The sequence below is a fragment of the Mercenaria mercenaria genome, chromosome 6, assembly GCF_021730395.1.
Source record: "Mercenaria mercenaria strain notata chromosome 6, MADL_Memer_1, whole genome shotgun sequence".
Lineage (NCBI taxonomy): Eukaryota > Metazoa > Mollusca > Bivalvia > Venerida > Veneridae > Mercenaria > Mercenaria mercenaria.
Window position 1 is genome coordinate 31,963,944 of NC_069366.1, and position 22,032 is coordinate 31,985,975.

Below are 22,032 nucleotides of genomic sequence, written 5' to 3' on the forward strand. Positions count from 1 at the left end.
GTATACGAGGTAATGTACAAACGTGGATAGAGAGCTTTCTGTCAAACAGAAGCCAACAACTTCTTGTTGAAAGACATGCTTCCCATCAGCTCCAGTTGTTTCAGGCGTACCACCAGGAAGAGTCCTGTGACCCTACTGTTTCTGGTCTACATAAATGACATGCCAGAGAAGGTCAGCTCAAAAAACCAACTGTTTGCTGATGATGCATTACTATACAGGCGAATTCGGACAACGCGAGACACCGAAATCCTTCAGTTAGACCATCCAAGATTTAGAACAGTGGAAGAAAGACTGGATGGATGGATTTAAGTTACCTCAAGAAAAGTTCTACAAACGGTACATACTCCATTCACCGGCACACATTGTAGATTTCTCCAAACGGGAAATATCTTGATGTAACACAACGAGAAAATGTCCTGAAACAGTCATGCTGACGCCATTATCAAGAAGGCCATCTACAGTCACCCTTGCTTCGAGGCTATAGTGACATCGGTCAAAGAATATGCCTCACCAGTCTTGGACCCTCACACTATTAATAATATCCAGAAATTCAAAGCGGTCTAGCAGAGAGCAGTCAGGTTTGCATTGGATGACTTCAGAATGACAAGCACACCAGCGATATGCTCTCTAGACTACAATGGCCTTCACTTCAAGATAGACGCCAAGGGGTCAAAATCATACTGATGTAAAGAATCAGTTACTTCCGATGCATGCTGCCTCACTGCCGCACAGACATCTACTTGAATAGTTTCATCTCACCTGATATTCGATTGTGGAACCAGCTGCACGAGAGCCAAGTTACCCCCAAGCGTTGGACGCTTTCAAAACTGGGTTGGTGGCCCACCATTAACTCAACGCCAAATAACTATTTTAACAGGTTTTTATCTGCACATTTTGGTTCAGCTTTCACAACGATCTTGTATAGTTTCACCAAATGCGTCGATGCTTTTCAAAGGCAGGCATGGTTGTGACTTCAGTGGGGTTAGAACCCACGATCTCTGGGATAAGCGGCTGACGCCTAAACCACAACAACACCTCTACACTTAATTTGCTAGTTTATCTTAATGAATAAAGAAAGCAGTAGCCTGGTCTTGAATGTGGGTAACATTGATTTACTTTAAAGCGAAAAAGTACCAGGGAATGGCGGTGATTCCGAGAAAAAGACTTCCTTACGTTTCTTATACGTGCCAAAAATTAAGGCTACCACATCACTAAGATTTGATATATGTCTTTAATTTCTGATCCTGTATCATGGTCCAGTGTTAAAAAGCTCGGCTTGGAGACCAGTCTCTAAATTTAAGCTTCTGATTGGTTGATTTTGAGCTCGAACAAGTTCCTGTATTCATGTTTAATGTCTGGCTTACGAGGGATGTTCGAAATGAATTGCTTATTTCTATCTGGAGACTTCAAATTTCAAGTTAGCCCAAAAGGGCTCATTTCATGCCCTCGAAGTACTCCCCGTGGCTAGAAATGCAAAGTTTCAGCCGATGTATCCACTTCTTGAAGGCGTCACGGTACGCTGATTTGGGCACAGTAATAAGGTACTGATGAATAGCAGATCCAAGTGCCTGTCGGGACTGGTATTTCCGCCCAGCAAGGAATGATTTCAATTTCGGAAACAAAAAGAAATCACATGGGGCAAAGCCTGGGGAATACGGGGGGTGAGGCAAAACAGTTACTTTTTCTTTCTTCAAAAACGCCGTAACTATTGCGGAGGTATGAGCGGGGGCATTGTCATGTAAAGACGGACATGTTTAAAACCAGTGGCAGGGCGTCGTTTCTGATAATACTTTTTCAGTTTCTTCAGTACTACGTCTTTGTAGTACTTTCCGGTGATGCTTTTGCCCTTTTTCACCGGAACTTTTATTGCGACTCCTTCACCAGTGAAGAAGATTGCATACAAAACCTTCTTTGCACTCAAAGAACGTTTGGCAATTATTGATCGTTTGCTGTGTTTAGTGGCCCAGATCTTATTTCTAACCTTTCTGACGGGCTCAAAATAATGAACCCAGGTTTCGTCACCTGTGACGACATTGGCAAACTGCTTTTTGTCATATTTAGGAAACATTTGAAGCAGCTTTTTGGCCACTTTAACCCGTTGCCTCTTTTGCTCATCAGTCAACAGATGTGGCACTCATCTAGCAGAAATCTTTCTGACTTTCAAATGCTTCTTCAAAATAAGGTGAACCGTTGATAGTGATATGCCTACCTTTCGTGCAATATCACGAACTGTAAATCTGGCATCTCCTTCAATGATTTCCTTTATTTTGGAAACGATTTCTTTACGAGATGCAGATTTTGGCCTACCTGATTTCGGTGCATTTTTGATGGACTCTACACCAGACTCAGATTTCTTTTACCACCACCGAACTGTGTCATAAGACACACAAGAAGGACCATAAGCAGTAGAAAGTTCAGTCATCAGCTGCTTCAAAGAACAACCAAGTTTTGAGCGAGCTTTGATGTAAGCCCGTATTTCATCTTTCTTGTCGACGCTTCTACCAACCATTTTTACTACAGTGGTCAATGATTGCGTGTATTCAAATGGCAAATTTTATGTCTTACACTTAGTCTAACATTTATACACCGTTGTGTAGGTATTGAATAACCCTATACAGGTAGGTATTGGTTTTTACCGTGTCCCACGTGGATATCGAGCTAGAGGACAATAAGCAATTCATATCGAACACTCCTCGTAAATGCATTGTGTTTTTACCGTTCCTGACTTCCGTCTGAGGCCGATTACACAACACGGATTTTTATTTTACGCAAAACTTGGTTAAAAATAACAAAATTCACTACAAATGTACTTATTTAACCTGATCAAATGTTTTATCCTGCACAATTAATATTGATTTGAGACATTGACATATCCTTCGGATTTATGTACTTAAGTGCAAATACGTAAATTGGGTAAACTGGCGTAGAAGACCAAACCAAAATATCAGCATTGCAACTGTCAAATTGTTCTAAGAATTTTGAATTGATATATAAAATACACTTTAAAAATGGAATAAAAAAAACTCCTTTTATTAGATAATTACATCTTTTAACGTTAACGGAAGCACATTTCTGAAATTTGAATATTTCTTAAGCCAACCTATAATTTAACTCCTTTTAACGAAAATACTCCATTTTCAAAAAAAAAATCACATATTTTGAATTTTTTAAACACAGGAAAATTAGTTTTTAACATATTTTTTGAGAAAATTAAGTGTCCATAATTTCGTGTCCATTCAATAATGTTCCGCCCATTTCAGCCGTACGCATACATTTTTTCGGTTACTAACGTGAATATCTTTAAAAAACGAAGCTTTCGAAAAAAATTAACATGAAAATAGTTCCAAGTTTAAAAACTTTGTGACCTTGACCTTGGGTATAATGGGCCCAGCCCCTGCACATACTTTGTTTGTATGCTGAACAATATTTATGTGAATTTACAGTAAGATATAAGCAAAAGTAACAAAGATATGACAAAAAAACAAAGGTTGCCAAAGAACTTTAACCTTGAAAAATAACCCAAGTATAACACCTTGGTGACCTTGATCTTGAGTATAATGGGCCCAGCCCTTGTACATACTTTGTTTGTATACTGGACAATGTTTATATGAAGTTATAGTAAGATATAAGCAATAGTAACAAAGATATGGCAGAAAAACAAAGGTTGCCGAAAAACTTTAACCTTAAAAATAACCTAAGTATAACACCTTGGTGACCTTGACCTTAAGTATAATGGGCCCAGCCCCTGCACATACTTTGTTTGTATGCTGAACACTATTTATTTGAACTTACAGTAAGATATAAGCAAAAGTAACAAAGATATGACAGAGAAACAAAGGTTGCCGAAAAACTTTAACCAAGAAAGGCCGGGGCGAGTAGAACAGCACCCCCCCCCCCCCCCCCCATTCTCCGAATAGTGGAGCTAAAATGGTTCAAACAGTATTGTATTTCGATCAATTGAGTTATCCTATATATTAAGTAACACATGATATATTATGAATTATTTTCATCGTTCAATTATATATAAATGCTCTGTATAATTTGTTGCATTCAAGTATTTCATACTGTATTTATTATAAATATCATATTTTTGATAGTTCTCCTTAATGGAGAAAGTAAAGAATCCATCAATCTATCTATCTATCTAATATGCTACGACAAAGAACATAGAAAGGACCGTCGTTTATATGACTGAAAAATTGTTGAAAAAGACGTTAAACCCGAACATACACATAGAAATTTAAGTGCATTGTACAAAACAAAAAAAAATAAAATCTGAAAAGTAGATCCTTCGGAAACACCGAGAACAAAGCAAAGAACCATAACTCTGCATATCTTACTTTCTGAATTATCTCCGTTGAGATAATTTATGGAAATTATCTAAACTCTACGAGCGTTAGTAAAGAACAGTTAAAGAACTTTAATGTGTGTAAATTATAGCTATTGCATACATAATTATTAACTAATACGCATACAACTCATTATTTCTTTTCTTGTACACCTTTGCTTTGGCGGTTGGATAGCCATGTCTAACATGGCACATGTGTACATTCCGGATTATACGTTAAAACTTGGCCTCGTATATTTCTATGCACTTACAAATACCTTGATGCTCTTGGTCTTTTTACGGATTTATAAAAGACCGTTACTCTATGCGATATAACATGAGATTGATCACTGGTATGATCAGTCTAGGTATTCTGAAATAATAATCAGTTGTCATTTTAAAATAGCTAGCTAGGCTAATACCATATTTTGCGCTCTGGATAGTTTTTGTAACTTTAATCTGAATGTTTTGGGCATTTTTCTATATTTCTTTCCAGATCTCTTCGATTAGAGTGAACAAAATATATTTCTGCACTTTTATTCTATTTTACAATGCAATCATTCTGCATCTCTGTGATGTATAAAATTCGTCATCCTATAGCAGTGGAAGCATCCTGATGGCATTGCGTAAGGAAATCCGACAATCTGTTGGTGAAGCTAAAATGAAAAGTAATTTTATTATTACTACCATATCGATAATCAAAATTTATAGAATGATTTATTATTAATGCATCGTCTAATGTTTACCATATATGCCTACTGTATTTTAAATGGACAATCCTCAAAAGTCATATCCTGCTATACTGTGTTTATACTTAACATACGTTGTTATTTGTTCTAATATTTTGTTAGAAAGTTTGATACGCCTTAATTAAGTCCTCTGTTTCAAAAGAAGCAAACATACCGCTGACAGTTCCAACGCAGAAAACCATATCGTATACCCTTGTTTGTCCAGGCCACCTCAAACTCTCCGACTCTGTCTGGACAAGACGTAGTTCTAGAAGTTTGACGGGTACTTGTCTGGACACAGCAAGCAAGAGCTTGGTCGTCGCATGACAAATGTCTCTGTGTAATAACAAACACATTAGACTCTATTACCTTTTTATGGGAGTGGGGTTATACAGGAAAGTGCCGGATACATATCTGTCCCTTGTAGAGAAAACATAAAAGAAACAATTTTAAGATCGAATTGCCCCTTCGCCTTTTTATAAATCGAGAGAATTTTACCTTGAAGCTATTTTTGGACCTCGTCTATACAGGTATCTCCGCTTAATTTACGCAACAAGTCGGTTAAATACACTGAATGAACTTGTTGAAACGGTTGTAGATAATAATCGTCATTTTAATCTTAAATGAGTGCACACTACATTTAGGTCGCGTGAATGTGAAAAAAAAGAACCAGGCATTGTCTTGCCTAAATTCCAGTGCCTTTTGCTGTAGACTTTTCTTTAAAATAAAGTAGGCCTATCTCGTGTTTAGCTTTCATGATAAAAAATGCGACAGACTCGTGGTTGATTTATTGGAGTCGCTCATTTTAAATCACTGTAACCTATCATAAGTTCAATTCCCGGAACCGACCATGCCTCTTTAGTTGAAAAAGTCGGTAATTTCTTACGGAATATGTGAGTCTAGAACTGGTTCTTCCCAGGAAAGAAGACAAGGCTTATCCAATGCCTGTCTGTAAATAACTCAGATAGTATACAAACGACGGGCGTGAAACCCTTCAAATAGATAATAGATAAATTCACATACACGTAAAGGATCAGACTGAAGACTCCCCTACCCCACACATACACAAAAACAAAACAAAAACAATAGTCTAGGCCTAAACTAAAAAAAATATCATGGACTTACATTTGCGATAGTTAAATTATGGAACATTTTATAATAAATCTTTATGTAGACAAAAAAGTATCAACCGCATTCTGCAGAAGTTTATCAGATTTTTGTGGATATTACAAGTGTTGTGTGTAGCTTGAATGTTCTATGATTGCGTGGCCGGAAATAACTATAGACGCAAATGACTGTATCTTTTTCACTTTTCTCTCGTCGATAATAATTGTCAAAACAAACAAAGTTGGACGTAGTTTAAATATAAGTATTTTACCTTTAAACAACGTAATCCAATAGCACAAGGACGACAATACTATCAAGTTAAAAAGAGATCTCTACATTTGGAGAAATTTGTTGAAGAATTTTAGTACTGAGGCAAATTTTCAAAACAAAATACTCTTGGAATTCTTTATTTTAAATAGCAAGTTATTTAAATGAAACATGAGCGAGGACACAGGACCTGTGACTTTAGTGTGAAAATATTTAATGGAATATGACTAATATGACCAGCATAGATATTATGTTGACGTCGCGTGAACGTGATGTTTAGCGCCATGTATGCAACTAGAAACAGCTAGCACTTTCAAATTTGATCAAATATTCTACTTAATAGCATGTTTGAAACGAAATTGGGTTTTCGCTTTGCAGAATAATTCGTTTGCGCCCTAATGATTCTCTTCCGCAAGATGTTAACCGTTTCCGGTCCTGGCATGTATAAAAAGAGCTTGGCGACCTAACATTTAGCACTATACATGCGCGAAGACACAGTCCTATCATATTCGATCTAAATTTTATAATACAAGACACGTCAGAATCGAATAATTTATAGCAAAACCGTGTTTGAAGACTATCTATACACTCCGGCTGCGCCCAAGTGAAATCATTACGCCCGACATATAACCGCCCATCGTGTATAAATAGTGTTAAAACACGTTTTGCTATAAATCATTTCTTAAATATTATAAACTTATTTAGTTAATAAAGGCGCATACCTGAAAAATGTATAACCGGACAAAAAAATGCATAACAATATGCGCTTGTCCACTTCATGTCGATGAAGAATATCGAGTTTCATTCGAAATAGATAGAAAATGCAGGTGTACAGATGTAGTTGTAATATTGTTAGGTCCAAAAAAGGGGCATTACTAAGAACACGGACATCGCAGTCCTGGAAATATGTGCATGTCCACTTAAGGTTTCGGCGGAATCTACTGGAGTTGAGTACACAAGATAGTGTGACGGACAGACGGTTGGACAAACGGTCTTAATCGTGGCATAAAAATATACCCGCAGGGTAAAATCAGTCTTTTTATGACGATTTCATGTTTATTAGAATCTTTTAATAGAAGGATAGTTTTGTATTTCGAATAAAAAAGAGTCTGCCTGATAAACAGTTTAATTCAGATTAAAGAATTTACTTTGACAGCCTATAACTATAACTGACTCCATGTCAAGTTGACACGTTAAGAATCGGGCATGTTAAAGACCCAGCACAACCTAGTGACCTGCTTTCTCCTTCTTTACAACTATACAAGAAGGCGGCAGGTGGAGAGTTTATGCCCTCCCTGACTTAATATGTTTACACAGCTTCATCTGCAAATTTATTCAGTCTATCTCCTTTCAGTACAGTAAAAAACACAGATAAAAAATCATCTTACACTGTAGAAACTGAGTGTGGTCTAAACCCAGTACAGTGCATACTGCTACATTGATTTGATAAAGTGTTTGGACATTGTCTTGGCCTTATATATAGGAAGCAGATACTGGGTTTTCTCAATGTTTTTTATGCAAAGCATGTAAAAAATACCATCATGGTTATATAAAAGAATACATTTATTCTGTAGCTCATCTTTAACACTTGTAAACGTAAGCACAATAAAATGTCCTCATTCATCTCAAGGATACGGAAGCATGGAAGTGACATTGTCGAAGTTGTGGGAACGACATAATATTAAAGGTATTTTTAGTAACGTGTGGCCATAACTTATTTATTAACAATAGTTTATTTTTAGTAGCTTGTGGCCACAACTTATTAACTGGAGTTTATTTTTTAATAACTTGTGGCCACAACTTATTAACAATAATTTATTTTTTTAGTAACTAGTGTCTCTAATATTATGTCATTCCCACAACTTAGTAAAATATCGACCATGTCACTTCCATGCTTCCTTACAATGACATACAATGTAAACATTACGCAATGAAGCGAATTACTCAATATTTTCGTTCTAAACATAAGAGATATCTGGGAAGAAACTTTTTATTTTCGTTTATGTTATTTTACAGAGTTTTAATATGTTATATGATAATACCCAGCAAACAAAAGACGTCTTGAAGACGTCTTTATTTGGTTATTTTATGGTCATGACGTCTGTGACCAGAAAAAGACGTTTTTCTATGTCGTTTCTACCTATTTACTAGGGTTCCAAAATTCATGAAAATGGACTAAATGTAAATGATATTTTTTGCACGTCCGAAAATATTTCCAAAATATTGGGCTGTTGTCTATATATAGCTATTTTCAAAATTGTGTAATTATTACTTTTAATAATAATATTCATACATTTTAAAATACTCAGGAAAGCGATAGTATAATGATTAAACTGGAATTCATTGGGAACATTTATAATACATGTTTATAACTATGGTAACTAAGGGTCCGTCTCTCTCTCTACACACGTTATCTATTAGTCACGCCTGTATACTGGTAATGGTTTACACACTATTCAGTTAATTTGATAGAGTGTAAGACAGAACAAGTTTATCATGTACAGAAGGGTGATGCAGAAAAAGTGAGTACAATACTTTAAACATTATTATAACATTATAATTATATTCGTCAATAACATTATATCTAAAAGACTGACGTATTTATAAAATATCTATTTTAACATGATATTAGCTTTTGTTAAATCTGCTTTTTCTTCTTAAAATATCTCGTACTTACAAAGTCAGAGAGGATATTTTAATCAGAAAATGTTGATAATAGATAGTTTAAATATTTCCATTAACTGTTTTATAAGTACTTTATTTAACAAACTTCTGTTTTTGCATTTTTATTTAATTTACGGGAAAATGATGAATGATAATTATAAAACACTCGAATTTAATACATTTTAGGTAATTCCAGGTCCAGTGGTTTTGCCATGTACTAAGCTATTAAATTACGACTCATTTATTGGATTACCTATTGGAAATACTTAGATAAAATACGATCACAGATCTATGAAGTAAAGATCAGAAAATACATGCTGATTACAAGTGCTGGATAAGCAAAAAAGGTCAATGCCTAAAATACTAGTTCTTTATCCGTTGGATTATGGTTGGAATTCACATTTCAAAAAGATGATATCTTATTTTTTCTTTCATAAAGACATCATTATAATGCAAGACAAAGATGTCTTTTAATAAACGTCATAAAGACGTCTCTAAAAGACGTGATCGCACCTTTTAAAAACAACCGAAAAAAGACGTCTCCAAAAGACGTGAACGCACCTTTCAAAAACAACCAAAAAATGATATCATAAAGACGTCCCAAAAAGACGTCATAACAACCAAAAAGACGCGTTTTTGTTTGCTGGGTATGCTCCAAGTAATTCCAAAATAATATTTAAAATATAACCGACGTACATGTAACAACAAAAGCTGCGCCTCGGAGCAATTTGTTTACATTGTATAATTTAATTGTTTCGATAATTACTTCTTATAACGACAGTTAAATTCATTCAAATGAAGCAAATATATTCCGGATATGAAAATTGAGATTTTTTTCTGACAGGTCAACACTATATCTAGCTAAAATGTGGGTATGAACACACGAGTAATAAGGTTTGTTCACATTTCTATAACTGCAAAAAATCTCCATGAAAAATGCTACCAAAATGTCAAGTGTAGCTCCACAATGACAGAAAAACAGGAACTGGCTTACTTAAAACATGAAAATGCCACTTTGACTGGGAAAAAATTGAGGATTTTTTTCTTTCCGCAATTATCCGATTACCTATTTACTACTATTTTTCCTACAATACATATGCGGCGAAAAAAGTCATCAGTGCAAAACGTAAATAATTAGAATAATGTATAATTTGTTTCACAGTAAAGAGAAATTCAATTACCTAGAAGTTCTCTATTATTTTTAAATTTGCTTTTTTTTGGCGACTTAATTAAGATGGATAATACCGACTTGCATATTCTCTATACATACAGGATAATTCCAGTTTCCCCAATCATAACATGTTGATTCTATCTGTAGGTATGTGTGGGAAATCCCGTAGTCTAAATCCCGCTTACTGCTTGAACAGTCTTTATTACTACTTGAGGATAATGATGATGCTGTTGAAGATAACGGACAAGAATAGACGTGAAACGTTGTTGCCTCTGCAACACCTGAAATTAGGTTAAATAAAATAATGAAATCGCAGTGTGTGGTTTTCATTTTGATATTGACTACATGTGTGTTTTCAAAGTCATAAAACGTGAAAAAACATTTTGAAAATGAAACTTTTTGCAAGTTTTAATGTTCTATCAGGTTCATTGATATATGCAACAAATATGAGGAGTTTATTCAGTTTTTCCGTTCAAACTTCTCACCTATATTCTTGTACTGAATGCGATCTGAATACGTTATGTTACAACAGTCATTGTATTTGACTGAAGACATTTCGAAATATTCAAGTCTTAAAATGTACATAAATTGTAATTTTCGAATAGCTGTTCTACAAAAAAAGTCAAATTTGTGTTTTATAATACAAATATATACTTACCAATAAGAGCCGTCAGAACAAAATGTAACACAATCTTCATTCTTGTCTCCGTCGCTGGACTCAGTAATAATGGCGTGAAGCGACGCTATTTATATCTAAAGACTATCTTTGCTATGACCTTTGTTGCGTAACTTCCAGATTACATTTTTCTGTTGCACTTATTTACCATATCTTACTATTCTAACCGGTCCTATTTTTCACCTGTAAGTTCATGACAAACTTGATCAACTTTTGTCTATGATGTTTTTATGATGTTTGGTTGTATAAAAATGTTAATAATGCTGATCACTTTTAGTGAAACAAAATATTTAAGACGGCTTATAATGAACTAAAGTTGCTGAACGGAGGATATGAGTTTGAACATATATTCGCACAATTGAAAACAAATACCGCATTGAAGATATTCCTGCAGACCAAATTCAAGAGTCCATTATCATCTGCCTAACAGACTGTGAAGATGACATTGAAATATTCATACACGGCAAGCAAAAGTAAAATGTAGACTGTCGATAGCAATATGAAAGGAATTGAAATACCATAAATATGTAATGAAAAGATACAAATATAAAAAAAAAGTTAAACATCGTTAAATTTAATCATTGATTTACGATTACATTGTTTTTGCATTTAACACATGCGGGTTCTGTCTGACGAATGAATTAATGTGCACTTAAATTTCACTCACTCATACTCTGATTAAAGGTCTATACATTAATATATATAATTTTTTCTATTCGTTCCATTGGAAATTGTGACGTTCGTTTTGTATGAAGCAAAAAGAAAAGGCACCAAATTTACGACAACGTCGCTGATTAATGCCGAGAAGGTTCCTTTAGATGACGTCGCAGTTGTTCCATCTGGTAAACAGAATAACCGGGAAGAAGATTCTAACGTTAAATGCTACAAAATAGGTGCAATTATATATAACAAGAGGGCCAAGATGGTCCTAGGTCGCTCACCTGAGAAACACACCATAACAGTGTAAACATGTTTGACCTAGTGATTTCGTGGAAACAAATATTCTGGCCAATTTTCATTAAGATTTGACCAAAAATGTTGTCTCTTGAGTTTAAACAAGTATTTTCTTAGATATGACCTAGTGACCTAGTTTTTGACCCAAGATGATCCATATTCGAACTTGACCTTGATTTGATCAAGGCAATCATTCTGACCAAATTTCAAAAAGGTCAATTGAACAAGAGGACCATGATGGTCCTGAATCGCTCACCTGTTCCCACATGACCCAGTTTGGAGTATGACGTCGTTTTTTCTATTATTTGACATAGTGACATAGTTTTTGAGCTCATGTGACCCAGTTTTGAACTTGACCTAGATATTATCAAGATAAAAATTCTGACTAATTTTCATAAAGATCCATTGAAAAGAATGGTCTCTAGAGAGGTCACAAGGTTTTTCTATTGTTTGACCTATTGACCTAGTTGTCGAAGGTACATGACCCTGTTTTGAACTTCACCTAGATATCATCAAGTTGAACATTCAGATCAATTTTCATGAAGATCCATTGACAAATATGGCCTCTAGAGAGGTCACAAGGTTTTTCTAATTTTAGACCTACTGACATAGTTTTTGACCGCAGTTGACCCAGTTTCAAACTTGACCTAGATATCATCAAGATGAACATTCAGACCAACTTTCATACAGATCCCATGAATATGGCCTCTAGAGAGGTCACAAGGTTTTTTTATTATTTGACCTACTGACCTAGTTTTTTATGGCACGTGACTCAGTTTCAAACTTGACCTAGATATCATCAAGGTAAACATTCTGACCAAATTTCATGAAGATCCATTCAAGGGTATGGCCTCTAGAGAGGTCACAAGGTTTTTCTATTTTAAGACCTACTGACCTAGTTTTTGATTGCAGTTGACCCAGTTTCAAACTTAACCTACATATCATCAAGATGAACATTCTGACCAATTTTCATAAAGATCCCATGAAAAATATGGCCTTTAGAGAGGTCACAAGGTTTTTTTCATTATTTGACCTACTGACCTACTTTTTGAGGGCACGTGACCCACTTTCAACTTAGATATCATCAAGATGAACAATCTGTACAACTTTTATGGAGATCCATTCACAAGTATGGCCTCTAGAGAGGTCACAAGGTTTTTCTATTTTTAGACCTACTGACCTAGTTTTTGACCGCACATGACCATATTTCGAAACTGATCTAGATATCATCAAGTTGAACATTCAGACCAACTTTCATACAGATCCCATGAAAAATATGGCCTTTAGAGAGGTCACAAGGTTTTTCTATTATCTGACCTACTGACCTAGTTTCTGAAGGCACGTGACCCACTTTCGAATTTAACCTAGATGTCATCAAGATGAATATTCAGACCAATTTTCATACAGATCCCATGAAAAATATGGCCTTTAGAGAGGTCACAATGTTTTTCTATTATTTGATCTACTGACCTAGTTTTTGATGGCACGTAACCCACTTTCGAATTTGACCTAGTTATTGTCAAGTTGAACGTTCTGACTAATTTTCATGAAGATCTTATGAAATATGTGACCTCTAGAGAGGTCACAAGGTTTTTCTATTTTTAGATCTACTGACCTAGTTTTTGAAGGCACGTAATCCAGTTTCGAATTTGACCTAGATATCATCAAGGTGAACATTCTGACCAATTTTCATGAAGATTTTTTGAAATATGTGGCCTCCAGAGAGGTCAAAAGGTTTTTCTATTTTTAGACCTACTGACTTAGTTTTTGATGGCACGTGACCCAGTTTCAAATTTGACCTAGATATCATTAAGATGAACATTCTGACCAATTTTCATAAAGATCCCACAAAAAATGTGACCTCTAGAGTGGTCACAAGCAAAAGTTTACGGATGCATGGACGCACGCACGGACGCACGCACGGACGACGGACGCCGCGCGATCACAAAAGCTCACCTTGTCACTTTGTGACAGGTGAGCTAAAAATACAGTCTCTATCACATACACAAGATTTTTCTTTGATTTGACCTAGTGACCTACTTTTTGACCCCAGATAATCCATATTCAAACTCAACCTAGATTTCATCAAGGCAATTATTCTGACCAAATTTCATGAAAACCAATTGAAAACTAGAGATGCTTTTGAGAAAAGCGCATGTCTCCCACAACTGCCCCTATGAAAAATGTCTAGTTTCTCTAGATGGTTTAGACGAGTGGATCCAATTAGATGGTCTGGACGAGTGGATCCAATCAGTAATTCAAGGGCCATAATTCAAAAGTGCCTGGGCGGATTTGGCTAGTTATCGAACTTGGCTGAGGTCTTATGGTCAAACACATTTTGTTCAAGTTTGGTGGAGATCGGATGAGAAACGATCGACTTAGAGTGCGAACAAGAGTAAAAACGCTGATTTTTCGGTAATTTAAGGGCCGTAACTCCAAAATGCCTGGACCGATTTGGCTAGTTATCGAACTTGGCCGAGGTCTCATGGTCAAACATATTTTGTTCAAGTTTGGTGAAGATCGGATGAGAAATGTTTGACTTAGAATGCGGACAAGAATAAAAACTCTGACTTTTTTAGTAATTCAAGGGCCGTAACTCCAATATGCCTGGACCGATTTGGCTAGTTATCGAACTTGGCCAAGGTCTTATGGTCAAACATATTTTGTTCAAGTTTGTTGAAAATCGGATGAGAAATGTTTGACTTAGAGTGCGGACAAGCTTTGTGACAGACACACACACACACACACAGACAGACAGACAGACAGACAGACAGACAGACTGGAGAAAATCAATATGTCTCCCACACCACTGTGTGGTGGGAGACATAAATACAGCCTCTATCGCATACACAATGTTTTTCTTTGATTTGACCTAGTAACCTACTTTTTTGACCCCAGATGACCCATATTAAAACTCGACCTAGATTTCATCAAGGCAATCATTCTGACCAAATTTCATGAAAATCAATTGCAAAATACAGCCTCTATCGCATACACAAGGTTTTCCTTTGATCTGACCTAGTGACCTAGTTTTTGACCTCAGATGACCCATTTTCAAACTTGGACTAGATTTCAACAAGATAATTATTCTGACCAAAATTCATGCAGATCAGTTGAAAAATACAGCCTCTATCCTATACACACGGTTTTTCTTTGTTTTGACCTTGTGGCCTAGTTTTTGAACCCAGATGAACCATTTTCAAACTTGGCCTAGATTTCATCAAGATAATCATTCTGACAAAATTTCATGAAGATCAGTTGAAAAATACAGCCTCTATCGCATACACAAGCTAAATGTTGACAGACAGACAGACGACAGACGACGGGCGCCGGACATCGAGCGATCACAAAAACTCACAATTGCTCAGGTGAGCTAAAAATGTGAACAAAAATGTAAAGAAAATATAATGTAGCGCAATTAATGGATTTGCATATCATACTTAGATGTTCATTTCACATGAACTCCGAGAAAAACAAATTCATTTATTAAATGTTCTAATTACATGTAGTTTGTGCGCAAATGAAATTTTAAATGTTTGTATACATATTTAATGTTGTTTGTGTTTGTTGTTGTCTGATGAACATGTTTATGTTACGTATATCCATAGAAAGACTTTGTTATAATTTTCATCATTTTTGGAATTCGATGAGGTGAAAATTACTCGAATATTGAAAATAAATGTGTGTACACATATGCTTTTGACACACACCTGTAGTTGTCAAGTATTCCAAATTTTGCCAGTTATGGAATGAAAATTCTTAGGTCGGCATTTATTCTCCCACATTGAGTGTACGCACGCATTGAATATACACTATCAAACCTATGTTAAACCTAACCCTAACACTGTAAACTCAATACGTGTGTACATCCAATAGGGGCGGAAAATCTTAGGTGCAGACTGTTGAAATGATTTATCTGTACTTTACATATAATATTCTATTTAAACAATTACGTCCCTCGTGACCTGTCCTCCATTAAGAAGTTTATCACGTTTGTGACTAGTACGTTTCCATTTCGTAGAAATCCATTTTTGAAACTTTATCTGACTAAACTCCTTTACCTCCAAATGGCATTGAAAGAACTGTTTACGAAAGCATTCATAGTTCTATTTATATCATTGTAAAAGTTGTTACTAAGTGTATATTTGACCTGTGTTCTTTCCTCGTTTTTTACATACGTCACGTTGTCATGCATGTTAGGAAGGTGCACTTTCCGAGCAGTTGCATATGGAAAGCGTACGTTGTGATGCAAAACTCGAATGTTTAATATTGCAACAGGCGCCGTTATTTGACTGTTTTGTCGTTTCAGTCAATATTGAATCAAATAAATCAACTTAACAGTCCAGATGCACACTGGCCATAGCATTATCAGATGAAGTGGTTCCAACGTAGTTTGAGTGATGAATTTTACAAGTGGAGAAATATGGTCGAAATTACACATTTCCAGTCTTGTAAGTATGAATTAAAGGAATTTATACCCGTTTTATATCGAATTAAATGAAAGCGATTGGTGCACATGGAACACACATGTGTCCATTTCTTAGCACATGTATTCGTTTAGCTGTGACTTGTGCCGTATATTCAAACACTTATGTACAGTCTGGAGGGTGAAGCAGATTTTTGTAAATTTTTGAGAGTATCGCCAAATATGCAGTGCTTATCGGAATAAAGTAAGTTAACTTAAAAACGAGTATAACATAATCGTGGCGTTGTCTTCCATAAGAAGTTATATGGTAGGCTCGATTCATACAACACCGAGCTATCCCGCTCACGTGATCAATACACCGAATTATGCCATGATGTTTCAACCGGGCTATTCGGCATGTCCCGCAGGTGTATCGAATATATGCGCCCGCATCTAGCCAGACTGAAACGAGTAAAAATTGGGCGAAATCGTTGTACCGGGCGAAAACGGGGTACACAATCGAGCCCACGTATTCTTCTTCTATTTCTTATAGGTATCTTCACGAACCTTAACTTTGTAAGAGAATAAAGATGGCAATAAAACACTGAATTTACTCTATAGCTGGAGCTATAATAATCTGACTTGATCGATTACGTCAGCGATGCGGCAGCCATTTTGTTTTTAGATAACGATAACTTTAAATACAATGTATCTTTAGATATCACAAAGACATTTAATAAATATTATTGATATCAAAAAGTAAATTAAGCATATCACGAAATAAATTTAGGATGATACAAAACAGTAAATAAATAGTATATAGAACAATATAACTCTGTCTTACATATTGTCTAACACTTATCAGACCTGCCCTTACACCGGAGGGGGCATTCGTTAATAATATAACATGACCATAATTAATAATCGCTTCAAAAATAACATTGGCAAAATACTTAATGCTTGTTGAAATGCGAATAGTGTACATGTACGGCGGTCGTGCTGATAAATACCGATATTATAAAATTGTGCACTAAAAGGAACCCCAAAAGTGAGTGCATTGTCTTGAGACTTACTAAAATCACGGTGAGAATTAAATATAGTGACCAGCTACATGTGTCTATGTAAACAAGTTGCTTGACGTTTGTTTCGGCACGTATCCAGATCTAATTCTATAGTTTTCGAAATTAAGGTAATGCTTTCATTAGTTACATGTATACTGTAAATAAAACGAAAAAAAGGGCCATGTTGAACATGGCCATATCCGTGCCGAAGTAATTTCTAACGTGTAAGTTGAACAAGAAAAGGAAATAGTTCAAAATAACAAAGTCTATGCTTTTTAGTTAGAGAAGAAAAGTGCGTTTCCAAGAACCACTGTGTTCAATGTGCATGCAATATTATAATATTCTTTCACTAGTTCCGCCGAGTTACCGCGTAAACATTTTCCACGAGAGCTAGATATTCCCGTCTGCACCTACAGCCAGTGATCGAATCTTTTTCTTGCATACCATATTCAAGATATTATTGTAGAAATAAAATCAATCGAACGACTTTTTTAGAACTATATCTTATAGTAGCGTATTTAAACAAAGTGCGGGAAAACAACGTCAGTAAACAGAAAAGACGTCATGGCGAATCAAAGACAATGGCAAAGCTAAGTTCAAGTTTTGTGTTATCAGTTGCAGAGTAATGTAATGATTTTTGCATTAATTAACGTTTTTTAATCGAGAAATATACTATTAGGAACAAAGTGGGACTGTCAAGGTATTTGATTTCCATTCTGTTTTATGAAATGACATATAAAATACTACATAAATCTTCTACATATATGTGAACCGTAACTGGTCATTTACTGCACGAGAGTGGTGTAAGATGGATTTTTCCAGCACCGGTAAAAATGCCGGAAATGGCCGTCTATACTAAGGCGATTAATGGATTTGCCGATCCTATTCTGTCGTTCATTTCGCATGAACACCGAAAATTTCTTAAATAAATTCCTTTCAAACGTTTCAAGTAAATTTACAAAATGGAGATCATTCAAGAAGTAACGAAATTAGAGTGATGGTTCTTGTACAGTATATTACATCTCAAATGCCTCTGTCTTTGTGAATCTACTTAGCAAAATCCGTTCACAGAGTTGTACGAGTAAAATAAAGAGAGATAATTCAAAACGTAAGCATGGTTGATGAATGATTCTTATATTGTGCATTTCTCTACAATGTTCTTCATCTTTGAATGCAACCCTTGATCCTAAAGGGCTAGTAAATACAACAACACTTGTTGTTGGTCATCTTTCTATGGTGGTCAGTCAGGCCTTACACATGTTGTTAATTTCATTGGAAGCTTCAAGCCAGTATAATGAACATACCTTCAGCACTAACAAGAGTTATGCATCGGATAGGTAAATTAATCGAAGCCAGTGAGATAATTAAAAAAGTAAGTGTAGCGAATATACTACGGTAGGTCCGTACAGGATTAGTATATTAATAGATTCAGACAGTCGCGTAGTGGTTTCCCTTGAATTCTGCTACGCCATTTGTAAGAAAATACAACGAGTATCTAGGTGACACTGGGTAATTTCATGATTTGTGACCATAATATATAATGATTCCTATAAATATTGATCTTGTTTATATCAGAAATGACAACATTTAACTTAAATCAGGTTAGAATTTGTATGTATATTGTATTTATGGTGATATAGGGTCAAATAGCTAGACGCTGTAAAACGTAAGAATAACAGACGCTTACTACTTGAAATAGAAAGATATTAGCCAGTCAGAACGAAACAATGGAGGGCGCTACTGACAGTCATTATAAAAGTGAGTATCTCTGAGTATTTATTCAATGTTGTGTTGAATTTCGAAGAGGACACATACTATACATTGGCTTGACCGTGTTTTCTATTGGTGCATTATGCCGTAGAAAGGTTGTGTCAGTAAAAGTAGACAGAAAACGAGGTTTGCAGACAAATAGACGGGCAAGGTAAAGGTACAAATTAGATAGTTTGTTAGATGTGTTCATAGGGACAGAAACCTTTGTTACAATCTATAGAGGACAGAAGCCTAGATTGGTCTAAGGCAAGAATAGTTGTGAATGTAAATACACTATATAGGGTCTAATTAAAAAGCAAGGAAACTTGTAGGAAAAATTGTTAATGCTTGCGAGGGACGCATGCTTCATTTACATTATTTCGAAATAATTCTTTTCTACTACGTAATCATTTAAAAATCATTTGATCATTTGTCCATAATCAAATAATCATAAGAGAAATAAGTCTGAGGGAAAATTCTGTATTATTATATCTATTCCTCGGTGCACGTTACATAAGCAAGACATTGTTATGGTTCTTGTACACTACATTTTTCCGCAATAGCTTCTGTCAATATTAAAATTTATAACAGAAATCCTTCCGTAGTTTTAGAATGCTCCGAACAAGAGTTTAATAGCTAAATTAAATAAAGGGAGGTAATTCAAAAAGTAAGCAAGTTATGGTGCAGTGCACTTTCGCTCAGTAGTATCCATCTTTATATGCAGTTTAAATCTTCAACACCTGAAGCTTTGTTTTGACAAGTATATTTAATAAAGAGAGATGATTAAAAAGTGAGCAAACCTGAGTAACTGTTATAGCTCTTGTACAATGTTCTTCCTCTTGATGGCCTCTGTTATTGTTTGAAGTTTTAACAAAATTGCTGTAATTATTTTGGAGTTACGTTCTGGACAAAAGTATAGATCTTGTGAAATTCACTTTCTTACGATACCCTCTGTCTTTGTGTGTGAAATTTCAACAATATCCCTTGAATGGTTTTTGAGTTATGCTCAGAACAAAAGTGTGACGAGTAATTATTAAAAAGGGAGATAATTCAAAAGGTAAACAAAGACTAAGGTTCTTGTTTATTGCACTTCCACTCAATGGCCTCTGTTAAAGTATGAAGGTTCAACAATATCCCTTCCAAAATACTGTAGTTATGATTCAGACAGACAAATGTGTTGTGAGTAAATCATAAAAGTAAAGTTATGGTTTTTGCACATAGCACTTCGCTTAGTGGTCTCTGTCATTTTGTGCAGTTTAACATTATCCCTTCAAATGGTTTGGAGTATTCTCCGGAGAAAGGGTTATAAGTACATCATAGAAAGCGAGATACCTAAAGTAAGCAAAGTAGAGTTATGGTTCTTGTGCATTGCACTTCCTCTCCTCTGTCATTGTGTGACGTTTTAACAAAATACCTTCAATAGGTTTGAAGTTCCGGAGAAAAAGTGGGACTGATACATAGACATACGTACGGACGGACGGAGACCATCACCATATACCTTAGCCTTCCAGCGAGGGGGTAATAAAGCGATTCAGAGTGTTCCAAACAGTATTTATCTGTAGACAGCCGTGAAGTCTGTAAATAATATAAAGAATACTTCCGAAAGCAAGAGTCAGTGCATTGATATAATATTTCTTATGATGTGAGATAGAAGTTGTTATTTTCATACATGTATCGACTTAATAGCATTTATTTATAATTCTACATATTCCGCAGGTTTTGAAGATTATAATATGATTATAATCAGAGGATCAGCCTGACTCAAAATAAATGTACAACGGGACCATAATTCTGATTTTTTCACAACTGAATAGTACAATTACCGTTTGCTGAATTTTATCTGTAACCCTTAAAAGGTTTAAAGCTTGCATACATTGTGACCTCAAATTATCTAAACCTTTGTACTTGCTTGATCTGAGATGTCAATTGCCACAGAATGGCATATGGCAATTTTCCCTTTAAAATGTCCCTATTTTGAAAGCAAACTTCATTAAACTGGTTTAAATTTTCTTTCAGTTAACATTTTCATATGTGCTCAAAGGGAGCTGTTGTGACCAATCACCATCCGGCGTGTTGTGGCATCCGTCTTCCGTATCTTTCGTTCACATTTTCTCCGAGCGACATCTCCTCTGAACCCGTTTAATGGAAGCTATGGAAATTTGACATGGATGTATTTTGATTAGTCTCCTTCCAATGTTTTACAAATTGTTCCATTCGACAGCATATAGGGGTTTTCAGAGTTAAAAATAGAAACGTCTTCAAAGGATATTTTAACCTTATTGGCTTTGAGGAACCTGAGATTTGCACTTGATACCCTGTCTCATTAAAGCAAACTTTCTGTTATGTCAAATACAAATTGATTGCTCAATGTTTGTCAAAGTTACAAGCTCTAAAATGAACTTTGACCTTTGTGAGTGGGGTCTGTGTTTGCGCGTGACACTCAGTATCATTGAGGAAAATATTCCCGCCTAATAAAATCAGCATTGCTCCATGCATGTCAGAAAGTTAAGGCCCAGACAAGATCGTACATGACCTTTGAACCCCAACTGCGACCTTTACATTTCAGATAGGAACTTTGGGTTTAAGCGCGTTTAAACACTTATGCCAAATATAACAAGCAAATTCGATGAATTGGTCTCCCCCGCCGAAAGGGTTTGTGGTGAGGAATGGCAAAAAATTTATCTGGCAAAAGTTAAGGATGTCAGTAAGAAGCAAATAATTACGTAAGTCAAAACCAATTTAACAGAAAATGAATGTTTTTTTGGAGGAGGTGGGGGGGTGGAGGGGGGCAGAGGGGGTGTCCAAGTGAGGGTACAAAACTTCACATGTTGATTATAAATATTGAGGGAAAATTAAAAATGAAAAAAAAAATGGGGTGGGGGATGCATGATCGGGGTGGTGGGCATGACTGGGTGGAGGACTG

At 35.6% G+C, this 22,032-nt stretch overlaps 1 protein-coding gene across 1 annotated transcript; it reads right to left on the minus strand.

Annotated features, from left to right (window-relative positions):
• Positions 1-4,850: 4,850 nt before the first annotated feature.
• LOC128557663 (uncharacterized) lies at positions 4,851-11,042 on the minus strand. The gene is made up of 4 exons (XM_053545555.1): positions 10,923-11,042; positions 10,364-10,545; positions 5,231-5,391; positions 4,851-4,983 (listed from the first exon to the last, which is right to left on the minus strand). Exons 1-4 carry the CDS (start codon positions 10,960-10,962, stop codon positions 4,917-4,919), a joined length of 450 nt encoding a protein of 149 aa, XP_053401530.1. The 5' UTR covers positions 10,963-11,042; the 3' UTR covers positions 4,851-4,916.
• Positions 11,043-22,032: the final 10,990 nt, after the last annotated feature.

Bases quoted from the DNA above. Each gene is read 5' to 3' on its own strand.
- LOC128557663 (XM_053545555.1), bottom strand. From the start codon at position 10,962: ATGAAGATTGTGTTACATTTTGTTCTGACGGCTCTTATTG. The intron at 10,546-10,922 runs GTAAGTATATAT...ACCTAATTTCAG, and splicing joins TGTTCTGACGGCTCTTATTG to GTGTTGCAGAGGCAACAACG. The intron at 5,392-10,363 runs GTATGTATAGAG...GTTATTACACAG, and splicing joins GGGGAAACTGGAATTATCCT to AGACATTTGTCATGCGACGA.